The sequence below is a fragment of the Camelus dromedarius genome, chromosome 7 (assembly GCF_036321535.1).
Source record: "Camelus dromedarius isolate mCamDro1 chromosome 7, mCamDro1.pat, whole genome shotgun sequence".
Classification (NCBI taxonomy): Eukaryota; Metazoa; Chordata; class Mammalia; order Artiodactyla; family Camelidae; genus Camelus; species Camelus dromedarius.
Genome location: NC_087442.1, coordinates 43,952,755 through 43,970,864, shown reverse-complemented (window position 1 = coordinate 43,970,864; position 18,110 = coordinate 43,952,755). Strand labels below are relative to the sequence as shown.

The following is an 18,110-nucleotide window of genomic DNA, read 5'->3' as shown; positions in this document are numbered from 1 at the left end:
GTTATGCCCAGTTATGCGTGATAATTTGACTTCTCTTTTTTTCAAACTTCCTCAATTATTCTATTTTAAATCTCATTTGAATTAAAATATATGAAAATAATAATTTTCTGTAGAATATTTACTTTCAGAGGTCACAGAACATTTCTTTGGGCTTTTTTACTTAGTCTGTCCTCCTGACCATGGGGAATGACCATGTTGGTCTCCTTCGAGCTGGGAGGCTTTGAAGCTGTGACCATACCCCCAGCCAGGCCTGGGTTTTCACGAAGGAAGGAACTGGAGTAGCACTTGTGGGTTCCAAGGTGACCTTTTCCTGTGACTGATGAGATTACAAGTCTGGTAGGTTCAGAATGGCCTAAGGGCTTACTTAGATGACTTGGCAGACTTGCTTAGATGACTTGGCAGACTGGGTCTTTTTGTTTCTTTTTTCCTCCCCTCTTCCCAAAAGCAGTTGGATATGCCTTTTCATTTGTTTTTACTAAACCGTTCCTAATAGAAATTTATATTTGACCAACTTGTAACCTCATAGAAGTGAGGCAGCGCATTGGCTCACACTTACAGGACTGTGAATAAAATCAGAGAAAGACTTAAAAAAATATGCGTAAGCTTTTCAAGCTAGAAGTGTGTCAAAGATCCATGCCCAAGAGTCAGGACGCTGGTGTTTACCTCGTAGACTACGGGGGAGGTTGTACTGTCTAGTTAATAGTAAGACCTTGAACAAATCAGTTATTCCTTTGCCTTTTTAGCTTCCCCACCTTCAGATGCAAGAGAATTAAATTCCTTGGTTAAGAAAACGGTGAACACGCTCCTCCAGCTGTTCACTACCTTGTGGAAGAGGGAGGCACTTTACACATCAAACAAGACAGGCCCGTGGCCCTGGACCAGGTGACAGGAAGCTGCGTGTCTGATCCCATCTTTTCTCTGGGGTCTCACTTTCCACTACCCCTCGATCCCAGCCACAATGAGCCACTTCCTGTTGCCAAATGTGACTTGCACTTCTTGCCTCCCTGAGGGTAATGGTACTGTTCCCTCCACCCGGAGCCCACCTCTGCCGTCTTACCTCCATCATTAAGACAACACAGCATGAGGTTAATTCCATCGCATCCATGGCTGTATGACCTTTGACAAATTACTTGTTAACTTCTTGGTACCTTTGTTTCCTTAACTATAAAATGGGGATACTACTCATAGGACTTTTTAATGAGGATATATGTAAAGTGCTTAGAACAGTGACTTGGTCAGAAGCGCTCTCTGGGCGTTGGCTATTATTAGCTTTCGAAGTCTGGCCTGTCCTGTAAGCCTGCGTCCACTAACCAGCATGAGATTTGGGGCCTGCGGAGGTTCGAGCCTGAACCCTGCCCCTTATGAATTGGGTGACCTTGGATGGTTATTTAACTTCTTTGAATGTCAGTTTCACCATCTGGAGCACAATATATCACATGGTTGTTGGGGGAGTCATGTGTGGACTATGTGTGAAGTGCCAGGTTTAGTAGCTGACAACTGGAAGGCAGCCTGTGTTGTTTTCCGCCCCCCTCGCCCCACAGCACCTCTGTCACCTGATGCCTAGGGCCGCCTGGTTGCCTCTCCTCCATTACACTATATATTCTTAGTTCTCTTGTTTCTACACAGTGTGCATGATTCTTCTGTTTGATTTCCTCACTCATCTGTTCACTCAATCCTTCTCTTCATTCATGCACTCTCTCATTTGTTCAAAAGTCGTTTATGAGCACTTGCTATGTGTTGGGCTCGGGAATCTACCACTGTTCCAGCTCGAGTCCAGGAGAGCAATGAATAGAGCCTAAATTAGGCCAGTGACCTTGGAGGCTGAGGGGAAGGGATGGACTTAGGAGGCATTTAGAGAGGATGGTCAAGGCTTGCTGACCAGTTGAATCTGGAAAGTAAGGGAAAGGAAGCAATCAAAGACAGTCTCTGTGATTCTCACTTGAGTCCAATTGTGGGTGCTGAGACCATTAACTACAGTGGACAACATAGGAAGTGGGCGAATTGGCTGGTTTCTAAAGGGCCAGGAAGAGGTGTCACGTGACAGCTAGCCTGGATTAGACATGGTCAGTTTGAGGTGCCTGCAGGATGTCTGGATGGGGATGTCCGACAGGAGGTGTCCAGGCCAGCCTCCAGGGCCCTTCTGGTTCTGAACTCCTTTGCATGGGGTGTGGGGGTGGTGGCTGAGATGGAGACTGCGTGTGGACAGGAAGAGGGGAGGGCTTCCAGTGGCCCTTTGGGGAACTTCTCTGACTAAAGCGGAAGATGACAGTGAGTCTGTGGCTTCTGCCGAGAAGCCACGTGTGGTGCCTCACCACGGAAACTGCTCACGTCCCCCAGGAACACGACATCACTGTCTGCAAGTCAAGATGAGCCTTCAGGGTGTAGTCAGAGGTGGGGAGAAGAATGCCCTCTCCCTCGTGTGGGCCTCACTGCAGGCCCGGAGCGGCAGTGAGTGTCTGTCTCCTTCCCCTGCGGCATGTCTCACAGAGCCCTTCTTGAATAGATGCTGTGGTCCTCTCTCCTAGCAACCGTGGTCATCACTTTCTCTTCCAATTGGATAAGCACAGGTGAGGGAGCACCACCACCACGTCCCCTCGTGTACATCTCTGCTGCTACTCCTGTGTCTGAGCCACCATCACCTCTGCTCTGCACCCTGTCAGTAGCCCCCCAGCAGGCCTCCCTGCTCCCTCTCTGGTCCCAGATAGACCACTCCCTGCCCAGCAGCCAGAGGGATCCCATTAATACATAAGTCAGATTATGTCTCTCACCTGCTGAAAATGTCCCCATGGCTGCCAGATTCTTCACTGTGGCCCACAGGGCACCTGCCTCCCTCTCTGAGCTCATCTCTCTCATCTACTACACTCCAGCCCCATGGCTTCCTTGGCTCCCCAGTTAAGCCAAGCGCATTCTGCCTTGGGGCTTTGGCACCGGCTGGTTGCTTGTCCTGGAGTGCTCTTACCCCAGACTGCCTTGTACTGGCTCCCTCCCGCCTTTCAGGTTTCCGCTCAAATGTCACCTCCTCAGAGAAGCCTTCTCTGATGACCCGAGTGTGAACCAGTCCCCACCAAATCCCCGTAGTCACTCTTGATCACATCATCCTGTTTCATTTTCTTCATTAAGCTCTTCATTATTTTTTTTTTAGTAGAAGTATAGTTGTTGTACAATATTTTATGTTTCAGGTATGTGATATAGTGATTCACAATTTTTAAAGGTTATGCTCCATTTATAGTTATTGTAAAATATTGGCTATATTCCCTGTGTTGTACAATATATTTTTGTAGCTTATTTTTTTTATTGTTGCATAATGATTTGTACCTCTTAATCCTCTACCCCATATTGTTTCCCCCTTCCCTCTCTCCACTGGTAACCACAAATTTGTTCTCTGTATCCATGAATCTGCTTCTTTTTTGTTATAGTCACTAGTTTGTTGTATTTTTTAGATTCCATATATAAGTGACATCATACAGTATTTGTCTTTCTCTGTCTGACTTATTGCACTTAGCATAATGTCATCCAAGTCCATCCGTGTTGTTGCAAATGGCAAGAGTTCATTCTTTTTTATGGCCGAGTAGTCCATTTTGGAGAGTTTGGTTCTCTCACTCTGATGTAAGTGAAACCCGGGCCCTGGTTGTCTTGTTCATTGCCCCATCTCTGACGAATGCAGCAGTCCTGGTCTTTCATAGGTTAATGAATTAGCCAGGGCTGCCCATCTACACCGGGATAAGAAGAGCCTGAGCTTGTTTGTTGGAGAAGGAGGAGGGACTAGTGAAAAGAAAGAAGTTGGAGTTCTTCAAGGGGTGGGATAATGGATGGACTGAAGTCTTGGAGAAGGTAGGGGAGAAAAGATCATGAAAACAGGAGTTTTTTGCTTTTCTTTGAGACCAAGGGAAGTGGGTGAATATGTGGGTAGATTTCAAGGGGTCAGAGGACCAAGATGAAGAGTGTAAACCTGATGGTCTTTCTGTTCCATGAAGTGGGAAATGCAGTTCTCAGATGACAGAGGAGGAGTAGACCGGGAGGAGGGAGGAAGCTGGAGGCGAGAGGTGAATGCCTGAAGCTGCCTGGATGAGTGGAAGGACTCCTGAACCCTGGAGGGCCCCACTTAGGCTGGAACTCACAACCTGGTGATGGAGCCTGTCATGGAAACGACCAGATTTTTCCTCAGTAGTGGTCAGGACAAGAGAGAAAGTGGAGGAGACAGGCTCTGCAGATCGGTGTCTGGGGACTGACAGAGCAGCTGTGTGTCAATGAACAGGAGAGTAAAGGTGCTGGCAGGGAGAGTATATGAATGGCGGAAGGAAGTGCAGCCCAGAGGGAGACTAAGAAGGGCAGGATCAAAAGTTCTGGAGGCTTTTCCTTCAAGTAAAGAGCAATGAGATGAGAATGAGGAAGTGAGAACAGGAAGGTGGTCAGAGGGGACTTTTAGTTTTCCATTTCAGAGAATAGTTCCTGGTTCGGATGTGGCCACATGGTAAACACGTTGTTGGTAAACAAAGGGTCAGGTCACAGGAAGAAAGGAGACAGACTAAGGCGAGACCAGGGACTGTTGGGTCCTCCCGGTGAGTGAGGTCCTCCTCGGGGGGATCAGGAAAAGTGGGGAGGAGCAGGCTGGAGGAGGAGGACAGGAACCTGGAGGGAAGGGAGTCATGCCAGCAAGTGAGGAGAGGGGCGTCGGTCACATTCCTGGGTCCTGGGTACTGTCTGGTGGGTTATTGTCTGGAGATAACAGTGGCCAGGGGAATTTGATTTCACCTGGTGCTGAGAAATGGGCGTGCTGAGGAAATGAGCACTTGGATGTGGGAGGGTTTCCAGGGAAGGTGAGGGTGGAGAAGCCAGAGCCTTAGCTAAGATAACAGCTGCTGAGATGGGCAGATATGGGGCATTAGCTGCCTCCAGGCTGAGAGTTCCTGGGGCACAGTGGACATTTACAAGAGGAGATGGCAGAGGAGGGATGGGGTCAGAGACAGGTAGTGATGAGAGAACCCAGGGGAGGGTGATGCCTGGGGAGATTTCAGCTTGGCAGACGTTGTGGTTTGCAGTTTGAGGGACGTGAGAGATCTTGAGTGAAATGGGTGGGTCTCAGGGTTTCAGATAGTACTTCCTTTTTTTTTTTTTTTTTAAACAGCTTTATTGTATTATCTACACACTGTACAATTTCCCAAGTAAAGTGTGCAAGTCAGTGGGTTTTAGTATATTCACAAATCTGTGCAACTACTACCACAGTCAATTTTAGGATATTTTGATTACCTCATTTCATTGTCCTTTAGCTGTCACCTCTGTTCCCTCAGCCTCCACCCCTCCACCCTCTGCACCCAAGCACCAAGCATCCTGGAATCTATTTTCTGTCTCTATAGAATTCCCTATTCTGGACTTTCATGTGAATGGAGTCATTTACTATGTGAATTTTTGTGACTGGCTTCTTTCACTTTAACATGATGTTTTCAAGGTTCATCACCGGTGTGGCATGTGTCTACTCCATTCTTTTTTATTGTTGAATAATATTCCATTGTATAGCTATACCACCGTTTGTTTATCTGTTCATCCACTACTGGACATTTGGTTTGTTTCCATCTTTTGACTATTATGAATAATGCTGATGATATTTATATACTAATTTCTCTGGGGACATATGTTTCATTTCTCTTGGGTATATACTTAAAATTTAAATTGCTGGGTCAAATGGTAACTATGTCTAATTGTTTGAGAAACTGCCAGACTATTTTCCAAAGTGGCTGCACCATTTTATATTTCCACCAGCAATATATGAAGGTTCCAATTTCTCCACATTCTTGCCAAGATTTGTTATTATCTGACTTTTTGATTCTAGCCAGCCTAGTGGGAGTGAAGTGTTATCTCACTGTGGTTTTGATTTGATTTTCCCTGATGACTGACGAACATCTTTTCATGTGCTTATTGTCCATTTGTGCATCTTCCTTGTCTATTCAGGATCCTTTGCTCATTTTTGAATTGAGTTACTAGTCTTTTTTTATTATCATTTTTCCAGCTTTATTGAGGTTCATTTGACAAATTTGTAAGATCTTTAAAGTATACAATGTGATGATGTGATATATGTATACATTGTGAAAAGATGTTTCTCCCGTCAAGTTAATTAGCCCATCAATCTTCTCACTTATTTACCTTCTTCTTTTTTTTTTTTTTTTTTTTTTTTGGTGAGCACGTTTAAGTCTACTCTGTTAGAAACTTCAGTTACACAATACAACGTTATCAACTGTAGTTACCATATTATACATTAAATTCTTAAGTCTTTATTACTGAGTCGTAAGGGTTCTTTAGTCTGGTTACCAATCTCTTATCAGATAAATGATTTGCAAATATTTTCACTCATTCTATGCATTGTCTTTTCCCTTTCTTGATAATGTCCTTTGAAGGACAAAAGTTTTTAATTTTTGTGAAGTCTAATTTCTATTTTTTCTTTTGTTGGTTATATTTTTGGTATTATATCTAAGAATCCTTTGCTAAATCCAGGGCCATGATTTATCTGTTTTCTTCTAAGATTCATAGTGTTTGCTATTAACGTTTAGGTCTTTGATCTATTTTGAATTAATTTTTATATATGGTATAAGGTAGGGGTTCAACTTCACTCTTTTACATGTGACTGTCCACTTGTTAAAAAGACTGTTCTTTCCCCATTGAATGGTTTTGGCATCCTTGGTGAAATCAGTTAACCACAAAGGTATGGTTTTCTTTCTGGACTCTCTATTCTATTGATCTGTTTGTTTCTCCTTGTGCCAATTCCATACTGTCTTGAGTACTACTGCTTTGTAGTACTTTTGAAATCAGGAAGTGAGAGTCCTCCTATTTTGTTCTTCTTTTTCAGGGTTGTTTTGGCTGTTTTTGACCTCTTGCAATTAGATATGAATTTTAGAATAAGCTTGTCAGTTTGCACAAAGGATTCATCTGGGATTCTGGTAGAGACTGCATTGAATCTGTAGATCAGTTTGGGGAGAATTGTCATCTTAACAATGTTAAGTCTTCCAGTGCATAAACATGGGATGTTTTTCTGTTTACTTAGATCTTCTTTAGTTTCTTTCAGCAGTGTTCTGTAGTTTTCAGAGTGTATGTTTTACGCTTCCTTTGGTAAATTCAATCCCAGTTATTGTGTTCTTTTGATGCTATACTTCAGGTAGTATTTTGATGGGAAGTCATGGTAGTAGTTCTGAAAAGTCCTCTTACCAGGTGAAGGGGTAGAGTGAGTGGAGAGTTGAAAAAATGTCTCTAACTGTTGGCAGGAAGGAAGAGCAGGGAATTTTCTGCTGTTCTTCAGGAAGTGTGTTCTTAGGTCTCTCATAATCCTGTGGCAGGGCACTGAGGGACACATGAGCCTGCAAAGAACTCTGTAAACCCCAGAACCAATGGTTTTGTGTGATGGTGGAGGTGCGGGAGGGAGGTGAGTAGCTGAAGATTTATCGTTCTGGGTTGATAAGAATGCAATCTCGTTGGACTAATTTACACTGACATTTAAATTACTAATTCCTCTCCCCCAACTTTTGAAATTTATCTGCTTTTCTTAAAGGGGAAAATGAGAATCCCAGATGAATCACAAATTAGGAGACACTTAGTAGCATAAAAAAGGAAGGGGACTTTTCAGGAAGTGTAAAAAGTGTTTTTGGATTTGATCTGGGAGGTTAGGGTTGTTTTGAGGAGAGAGAATGTCACAGCCCAAGTTAGGAAGTACTGCATTACCTGCCCGTCTGCTGTAGTGGGCAGCTCCTGTCTCCTACATCTGCTATTTATGGCGTCTTTCCTTCAATTCTGTTTATTCTCCTCATGCTTTGTCATGTTCTGGGTGGCTCTCCTTAGCGTGTATACGTAGGAAGGTGGAGGTCGGGTCCAACACACACATGCCTGCGTCCAGAGCATCTGTAAGTCCAAGGTAGCACTTTTTGTAGATGCCACCAAAGTAGTCATGAGGGTAAAATTCTCTATATAGTTTTTCTTGTTTCTAGATTTGAAACCCTAAATTTGGCCTAGCATCATATTCATGACCACAGATGGAACCTGTGTAGAGATTAGCCAGTTAACGGTTTTTATCTTATGTGTTGTGAACCAGCATTTTTTAGACTGCTTACCCTCTTTAATATATTTATGTGTGTGTGTGACAAATGCTGGAAAAATTTAATGGTGATTTTATTTGTCTTTCCAACTTTAACTGAATTTCAGATTTCTGCTCGTTTTTCCATTTTGGTTTGCGTTTTTAAAGTTCTGAGATCAGACTGAGGAAGAACTGCTTGGGCCTAGTTTACAGATGGTTCTGCACACCTGGCCGGCCCCCCTCGGAAGTGCATGGCTGCCCCACTTCAGTCCAGTGCTCATGTTTTCTTTTGCTTTTTTGTTGAGTTCTTTTGATCACACAAATTGGCATCTCCTCAAGCTACCTCAAGTAAAGGGGTGCTTATCATAAGGATGCTGTGCATGGGAACCCAGGAGACACTGGGCACTTAAACCACTGGGGAAGTAAGAGCTCTGTGCGCTGGCTCCAGGCTGCCCTGCGGACATCAGCAGCTGAAGCCGGCTTCTAAAATTCAGCCTTTCTGGTGGCCAGTTTCTTTACTATCTCAAGAGATCTTTTTTCTACATCATGGCTTTTGTCTAAGTTCTGATCCCTTAAAACTCCAGTTAAGATGTCATTATGTCTCCATTTCCTCATCATCGTTTCCTAGCTTCAAGACCCGGAGAAGCCAAGTCTCGGTGTTTCCTAGTCCACCTGCTGGGAGGGAGCCAGTGCCCAGCCCTCCTTGCTTTCCGTTCCAAGCTGTGCCTCAGTCGCCTGACTGAGCTGTGGACGGGCTTGCCTCCAGTCTGATGCCTGTCACTGATGCTGTCTCTTGTATCTGGGGAGGATCCTCTCAGGTGATAGAAAACAGGGCTACCTGTTGAGTTGCCCCTCCACCAAGACTCTGGCAGAGAGCCTCCCCGAGAGATTTGGGAGGGCCATGCCGCCGCCCCTCACCCCCGCCCCCACTCCTTACCACAGAAAGGACATAGATAGCACGGAGAGAAGATCTGGGGAAAACTGGCACTAAATTCTACTTTGAATTTTAAATAATTTCGCTGATGGCATATCCTTATATAGATGAAGGTAAGAAGTCAGTGATTTTTTTATTTAAATAGAAAAATTTCTGAACATCATAGGAGGAAATGAAATAAACATAGAAAGTGAAATTAGCTGTTTTTGTTTTGGGGAAGGGGAAATAATAAAAGTAATTGAGTAATTAAGTTTTACTTTCTTTTTAAAAATATATGGTTTTCTGTAACCTATAATGAAAAAGACTATGTATGACTGAATTGCTGTGCTGTACACCAGCAGCTAACACAACATTATGAATCAACTATATTTCAATTAAACAAAAGAAAAAAATGGTTTTCTGACTTTAACAAACTTTTGGAAAAATGCAAAAAGGAAGGAAACAAAACCAACTAGAATCCCACCACTCAGAAGTGACCACTGTTGACTTGTCATATGTAGGCTCCAGGTCTTAAATAAATAAGTAGGAAATAAAAATATACTTAAAATATCACTTAATACTTCTGGAACAGTCCCGATTATTTAATATTCTTCTGTAATGTAGTTTGGAATGTCTACAAGGTGATCTGTTATGCAGTCCTACCATAATTCAGTTATTCTAATCTACTACTTATGGACATTTAGGTTTCTATTTTCTTTGATTTTTTTTTATGAAAAATATTCATTGTGAATATTCACATAAAATTTTTTTGCACATCTGACAGGTTTTTTTAGGTTGAGTTTCCAGACATGGAATAGTTGAGTCAAAGAACATAAGCAATTTAAAAATGCTTTTGAAATATATGGCCGAATTGTCTTTCAGAAATATTGAAATAGCTCACATTCCTACCAGCAGCATTCAGTCCCATTTCACATGATTCTTGCCAGCAACAGCTGTCATTAAAGAAACATTCTAATTCCATAGACAGAAATGTGTTATTTCATTTTGATTTGTACTTGTTTATAGCAAGGTTAAACATTTGAAATTATTGGCTTTTTTTTCAAAAAATTAAAAAATTTTAAGAAATTTTAAAATATAAAATTTACCATCTTGCCTGTTTCAAGTGTACAGTTAGGTAGCATTAAGTATATTCACGTGGTTGTGTGACATTGTAGATCTTTGGATCGTTTTCATTTTGCAAAACTGAAACTCCATACCCATTAAACAAGAACTCTCCATTTCCCCTTCTTTCCAGCCCCTGGCAACCACCTTTCTACTTTCTGTTTCTATGAATTTGACTACTTTAAAACCTTATAAAATAAGTGGAATCATAAAGTACTTGTCTTTTTGTGACTGGATTATTTCACTTAGCATAATGTCTCAAGGTTCATCCGTGTTGTAGAGTGTGTCAGAATTTCCTTCCTTTTTAAGGCTGAATAATATTCCATTATATGTGTAGACGCACCACGTTTGGCTTATCCCTTCATTGGTTTATGGACATTTGGACAAATAAAAGTAAATTTGCGGATGGATTAAGTTTTACTGGAACACAGTTGTGTTCATTTGACTGTTTATCATCTGTGGGGACTTCCTTACTACAAGTTGCAGACTTGAATAGTTGCAGCAGAGTCTGACCTGCAAAGCCTCAAATAGTTACCATTTGGCCCTTCATAGGAAAAAATGGCTGACCTCTGCTCTAGAGAATTCTATGTTTCACAGTCATTTTCTATTTTATAGAATATTTAGTCCAAGGTGGATAGTGGAGGCAGGTTTCTCCCGAAGTTTCTGGTTCTGGCAAGTCATGCTCTCAAGGCAATGATGCAGTTATGAAGACACATGTTGGGCTTCCTAGACAAGTCTCTGTAGCTGCCATGTTCCCCAGGGCGGGGTTGGGGGGCCCCATGTAGATCTGTTATCCGTGTGTGCCCAGCTCTAACTTGAACAAGGTTTCAGAAATCATCCCTGTTGTTTGGGCTGGTTGTGAGATTTAATAATTCTTCTTTTTATTGAAGTATAGTTGATGTACAGTATTGTATAAGTTACAGGTGTACAATATAGTGATTCACAATTTTGAAAGGTTATACTCATTTATAGTTATTATAAAACATTGGCTACATTCCCAGTGTTGTACAGTGTATCTTTGTAGAGATTATTAATTTTTGAGAGGAAGGGAGATGGGAGGGAGGATGGATTGCAGTGGGTGAGCACATGTGTGCACTGTGGCTCCCAGTGGTGGTGAGGAGAGAATATGCTCCGAGGTCAGCCTTGCTGATGGTCACTTGGAGGCAGATTTCCACACTCGTTTGTGTAAGCCTTTCAGTGAGGCAAGAATTCTCCATGTCCGTTATTATGACAGACACATGAGCTAGCCTGGGGAATTTGGAGATCTAAACAAGTCTAAAATTTTACAAGCCCCCAGAAGGGTATAGTTGTCAGGGGGGTAATTTCTGATTAGCGGCTTTGGTTTGCTAAATTATAGGCAACTGACCTTTTATCTCAAACCATACTATGTGCTATCATTTAATTTCCTTCTCCCCGTCAGAAAATGCCATAGTAAGGTCCAGTACCAGGTGACAGTTTCTCTTGTCTCATGAAAGTAGTGCCTCTTTGTTCATTTGAATCTGCTATTATATTTTACATGCAATAAAAATCTTCCATAATTTATGTTTGGGTCACCGTTTCTTCTGTTGAATAACAAAAATTCAACCAAGTAGATTTTAAAGATCTAATCCGCATTATTGAACGATCATGAATTGGGCAGCAGCCCCTCTAACAGGTAGAGGGGAGCTCCAAAGGGCTGCAGAAAGGGAGAAGGTTTCAAAGGCAAAACAAGAAAGTCACAGCAAAAAAAAAAAAAAAAAAAATTTCTGGCCTAGGTAACATACCTGTGGGGGACAGATGGGGTCATATGATAGATTGCCGTATCTTCCTTTGAGGGGTGGATAGAATGACCTCACTGGTGCTGACTAGAAAATTCCACACTGACTGGCTGGGACTACATTCCTGGGGAAGGTTGTAACTATAATTAGGTTAGGGATTAAGTCTTGGTTTTAGCACAGGTGTCTCCATTTGGGGTCTATCATTTCTTTTTTTAAAACTTCTGATAGAATTGTGTTAATTTTTAAACAATTGTAACTTCCAAAAGTGTAAAATAAATTTGTGTTCACTGGAAAAATTCAAACAGTATGGAAGTGGATGGAGTGAACAATGAACGCTTTCCCCTCTTCAAATTCACCCCCATCCAGCTCTCGAGTTTTAAATTATTAAAGTTTGACCCTGTGTTCTCTGTGATGTTTTGGAACTGTTTAAAGTTTTCAGCTCCCTACTTTGACAATTTGACTTGGTCTCTAGCATCTCAGGGTGACCAACACCTTGTGAGAATTGCAGAGTCCTTCTGCCTGGTGGGAGGGAAGTAAAAGCCCTTTGGGGAGAATTAAGACCCAAAGTTTGTCAGCCAGTCATGGAGGCACCTTCAGTTAGTGGGAAGACCAGTGTTGAGAAGCAGACCGGTCGGCTTAAGTTAAAACTGGACCTGAGCTCTCTTCTTCGCTGTGTGACCTTGGGCCACTTAATCTCCCTGACCTTCTGTCTTCTTACCTGTAAAGTGACGAGGAAACACAACTGTGCTCTGCTGGAGAAGTTCAGTTAGTTGGGGGAGACAGAGAATGTACAAATGTGATGATGCAGGTGAGGCTAGTGCCAGCAGGTAATTTGCATAACACGTTGTGTGATGGTGGCAAAAACCTGGGACAGGAGGAGGGAAGTGATTTCTGAGCAGGATCGTGGAAGAGGAGTGGGAGTTAGTAGGGGGATCTGGAAAGGGTGGAGGCAGGGGGGTCGAGGACCCACCTGATCAGTGTGTTGGCTGTGTGTAGGGAACACGGCCAGATCCCGAGACGGGTGCAACCCATGGCCTAGCTTGTAGCCAATACAGGAATCCCTTCAGTACCCTGAACTCTTCCAGCCCACACCCCTTTGCACATGCCTGTCCCTCTGCTTAGAATGCCGTTGTCCTGTTGCCTTCCTGGCTGACTCTCACCACCTCAGGCCTCAGCTCAAATGCCACTTTCTCAGTAAAGCCTTCCCAGCTGACATCGCCCCGCCTCCTTCTTTAGTCTCTCCATTCTTCTAAGAGGCTGTCCTTTCCTTTCCTTTCCACATTATAATTGTGAAGTTATAATATTATGTATTACATATAATAATGAAGTCATCTCATAAGCTCCGAGTCTGTTCTACCCTCCATTGTAAGTCCCAGTCCTAGTCTGGCACATGGCACACAAATAGTGAATGAATGAATGAACGAATGAATTCCCCCTGCCAATTACCACCCCAACCCATCTTTCTGATCTAATCCCCACAGAGCTTCTCTGAATTAGGTAGTGTTTTGTGGCTGCCGTAAGAAATGACCACAAACTTGATGGCTTAGAACAACAGAAATTTACTCTCTCACGATTCCTAAAGCCAGAAATTTGAAGTCAAGGTGTTGGCAGGACTGGACTCCCTCTGGAGACTCTAGGACAGAATCCTGCCTGGCCTCTTCCAGCTTCTGGTGACTCCAGGTGTCCTTGGCTTGTGACTGCATCCTTCCAGCCTTTGCCTCTGTCTTCACATGGCCTCCTCTGTGTGTGGTTGATCTCTTCTGTCTCTTATAAGGACACTTATCACTGGATTTAGGGCCCACCCACCGGCGAAGACCCCTTTTTCAGATAAGACCGCATTCACAGGTTCCAGAGGTTAGGATACAGACATGGCTTTTTGGTGGCCTCCCACCCTCCCTGAACCCTTGCCCTCAGCTGCACTGGCCTCGTCACCATCTCTTGACTGCCCATCATGCTTTGTCTGCATCCTCTGTGTAGGCCATCCTCACACCTCTTCCTCTTCTTTCCGTGGACACTGAAATTCCCCTGCAGGTGAAAGGAACTTCCTTCCCCTTGGAAGCCCCACCTGCTGCTCATGGTTCCCTCTCCTCCTGCGGGACTGCTTTCCTCTGTCTGCTCTGCTCTTGGTTAGCTCCTCCCCGGTGCCACATGGGACTGGAGGCTGGAGCTGGGGTTCTTGCTTCCTAGTACTCCTTACAGGTGGCAGAGACGTCAGTAGAGACTGAGGAAATACTTGTGGATGATAATAAGTATCTGGAAAATGGGTCAGATTATATTATCAAAAAACAGGCAAATCGCGACTATGCAGCCAAAGCCTCATTTCCATAGGAAGACACATTTGCATGCATGTAGTCAGGGGGGTTAAATTTTTTCTTTTTTTTTTTTTTTGGCGGGGAGTAAGTGTTAACTCCAACAAGCTTTGGTAATAAATGGGGTTTAAAGAACAATAGACAATCTGAGGGACATGGAGGGCCTGGAATCAACTGTACTGACTTGAGGGTCAGAATCAAGGTCCTGACCTTCATCCCTCTTGAGGCCACACCATCTATTATCTAGACTCTGGAGCAGTTTAAATGTCACAGCGGGGACCTGTTCCTTGAAAGTGTCAGCTCCTGGTAGAAGAGCCGTTCTCAGTGGTGGGCCTCTGGGCACCTTTTCCATTCCTTCCATCTCACTGCCAGCCAGCAGCCCCTTAGGCCCTCATGGCCCCTCCACTCCCCCATGTCTCCAGCCTCATCTGATTTCCCCAAGGCTCCAATTCTAGCCTGACTCTGCCTGGCCTTCAGTTTGAGGGCCTGTCATCACCCAGCTGCCTTGGCTTTGCCATGTCCCAAACTCCCAATCCCCAGGTGGGCCGATGTTCACCTTAGTCTGGTCAACAGGGGCCGGGTCGGGGAGGAGTGGAGGTACACTCTCTTGAGACGGTGGGAGGGCAGGCTCTCAGAGGGGATTTGGGTGGGAAGCTGGAGAGGCGTATCTGCTCCTGTATGGAGGTTCCAAGTCACCGAGTGATGTGTCTTATTTTTCAGGTTGATCGTGTTCTCTGTTGAAGATGTTTCCGGAACAGCAGAAAGAGGTATGGCATCAGAAGTCCAAAAATAAATAATCCATGCCCTTTGACTCGCTGCAGGTCAGTCTTCATTCTCTAACATGAATTTGTAGAGGAGTCAGAGAAGGGGACTAATGGAAGAACAAAGCCGCGGCCCTCCAGCACCCGCTGGTCCCAGCCCCGGCATCGGTGCCTCCCTGGTCCTTATTCCTTGCTTCCAATGACTGAGCTGTCTCTCTGCTCACTCCCACCCACTGCTTGTGAAAGTATCTTTTTCCATGAGTCAGAATTCTCCCAGGCTCTGCCCCCCCCCCCCCCCTTTGCCCTGAACAGGCTCCCTCTGGCTGCTGACTTGGTTTTCTGCTCTCTTGACTCATCCCCCACCAATGGTACCACCCAGTGATGCTGGCTGCCAGGCTGTCTGCTGCTTGTTTCAGCTTTGCCCTGCTTGTGTCCTCTTGGATCTCTGGGCTGGGTAATTCAAGGAAGGCTGCCCCTTCTCGAACCCAGCCTGGCCTCCCTGGCTTCCTGCCCCAGCTTCCTGAGGTGCCTTCTGACTGGGAGGATGGTGGCCTGACCACCACACCAGCCTTGCGCTGAAGCAGCCTCCTCAGAAGTACCCGTTTGTCTACCCTGCTTACTGTGCCACACACGTCGTTACTCGGGGAGCTGAACGAAGCTCAACAGTGGCATGTGGGCCTTTGTGGGGAGTGTGCGTGCGTACACACACACACACACACAGACGGTCATACATGCACACACCCGTCATGCATGCAGACACACATAGTGACAGACGCAGTCACACGGCCACATGGGCCTTTGTTCACCTTGCCCAAGTGTAAAGCACTAACCAATCCATTCAGAGAATCCTTCCAGAAACTTCTTTGCTACAACTCTCACCATTTCTTTTAGCCCCGTTTGGGTTCAAGCTGTCCTTATAGTCCAGCCTGCTTCCACTCTTTAATTCCAGGCTGCGCTCCCCCATTTTCAAAGGCAGTATTTCTGTTTGTTTGTTCTTTAACTTCTAAAAATTGAGTGTAACACATGTGCAGTAAAATGCATAAAAGGCCCTAATCTTATGTGTACAGCTCAGAAGATTTTCACTTATGAATACGCCTGTGTAAACAACACTCGGCTCAAGGTGTGGATGTTCCCTGCACCCCAGAATGTACCTTGTGCCCCTGTCAGGTCAGCCCCCCGCCTGTCCCCCACAGAGGGAGCCCCACACAATACCAAGGTCAGGGGTGCTGCTTCCCGTCCCTGTACTAAGCCTCTCTGGCCTCAAGCTGCTTTCTTCAGGAATCACCTCCTCTGAGAAGCTGGCCAGACTGAAGGTCCCTGCACGGCTTCCCTCGCTTCTGACACCAGTTTCAAGTTTGGGGGTTCCCCAGACTGTCCTCAGTTTTGATTATTCACAGGAAGGACTCACAGAACTCACTGAGAACAATTATACTCACGGGTATGGTTTATTACAGGGAAATTATACGAATTAGAATCAGCCAGAGGAAGAGACTCAGAGGACAGAATTGGGGAGGGGTCCAAATGCGGAGCTACTGGTTACCCTCTCCTTATGAAGTCAATGCCCACAGTGTCTGGTGTCCAGTTTTATTGGGGCTCATACTGCCTGCAGGGCTGATCTTTAGTCTCCACTCCTTCTGGCTCAGGCTAATACCTTTAGTCTCCAGTGTGGCCCTAAGCTTCCACCATATTCACATTGTGAGACTATTCGGTGGCCAAAGCCCAGGCAAACAGAGGTACTCCCACCAGGCAGGACACTCCAGGGGCTGAGAGATCGCCTCCCAGTGGCCGAGGGCAGAGACCAGCTCTCCTTTTGGGTAAGTTCAGTCCTTCACTACACACCTGTGTCGGCCTGAGCCCTGGGCAGGCAGTACCAAGGGAGCAGGGTCGCACAAATTACATACAACTATTCCAAAGGCACATTTTAAAAATTGTTCTCTTGGGAGTGAAAAGCTACCAGTGAAAGCAACAAAGATTTTTTTCCAATTAGAAGAAGGTTTTTTTTTGGCTTGGCTGGTTTAATCACTTGATTTTTATTTTCAGTTCATTTCAGTTAATAAAAACTAGACACAAATTTTAACCGACTACATAAAGAAAGCATTTTATTACAGTGAACTGTAGTCAATAGCTTGTAATAACCTATAATGAAACAGAATATGGAAGGAATATATATGTATAACTGAATCACTATGTTGTACACCAGAAACTAACACCACACTGTAAATCAATAATACTTCAATAAAAAAGGCATTTTATTGACCTTGCAAAAGTCCTTTATTATAAATAATTACATACTAATATTATAACATTAAGGAATTTTAAACTGGAAAGTCCCTCAACTGAAAAGAAAAAGAAGTCCATAATGCTCAGAAATTCACTTTGGCCTCTGTCAGCAAGAAATAAGGATAGCAAGGTGAGATTCTGGTTGTGCTGTAATGTACTACTGTTCATCACATGTCAGTTCAAACTCACATATCAGTATCGGCCAGTATGATTTCCTGGCTTCTAACACATTGCTGTCAGAACAAAGTCCAAGGTCCTAAATGTGCTTTCTACAGCATTGTATGATCTGACCTGCTTCTTTCCCCAGGCTCACCTTCTGCCCCTTCCTCCACCCTGAGCCCTGCTCATTCCTTATTTCGGAGACTTGAATGCCCTGTGCGCTCCGGACGCCTGGGCTCTCACAGATGTTTTTCCCACTGCCTGGAATAATCTCTCTCCCGCAGCCCTCGCACCCTGTTGACTGGCTAACTCCTCCTTATCTTTCAGCCCTCAGCTTAGAAGTGAACGCAAGGCTTTTCTAAAGCCTCAATTATCAAGGTATTTTTATCTCACCACCTACCCCAACAGCACCCTGTAGTCACTGCCAGTTAGAAGGGGAGGAGGTTTTGATCGAGACTTTAAATATCTTAGTGGCTGGCGGTTGTTTAGTGGCAAATAATTCAGGTCCCACCTAACTGCGTATGTAAGGGTTGAATGCAGTATCACTGATGGTCCTAGAATCTAGACCAAGGCGGAGTAGTGTGTGCGTGTAAGCACTTTGCACTTGGTGCCCCCAGGAGACATTCCTAATTAACCACGAGATTGGCACATGAATTGAGACCTAGTTACTACCATCCTTGTTCAAGACGCAAACGGCTCAAGACTGACATCTTGTTTCCACCTAACTGGTAGTGCCAGCCTAGAAGTTTGGTAAAT

General features: G+C 44.4%; 1 protein-coding gene across 4 annotated transcripts in view; it reads left to right on the top strand.

The window, feature by feature from the left end:
* SNX10 (sorting nexin 10) overlaps window positions 1-18,110 on the top strand; it is a 63,027-nt gene that overhangs the window by 20,983 nt on the left and 23,934 nt on the right. The window contains exons 1-2 of one of the 4 annotated variants that reach the window (XM_064487492.1): window positions 2,369-2,567; window positions 14,875-14,921. In XM_064487492.1, the coding sequence (XP_064343562.1) occupies window positions 14,898-14,921 (24 nt within the window). In that variant the 5' untranslated portion in view covers window positions 2,369-2,567; window positions 14,875-14,897. The other 3 variants (XM_010995397.3, XM_031455082.2, XM_064487493.1) reach the window with 3 other exon arrangements.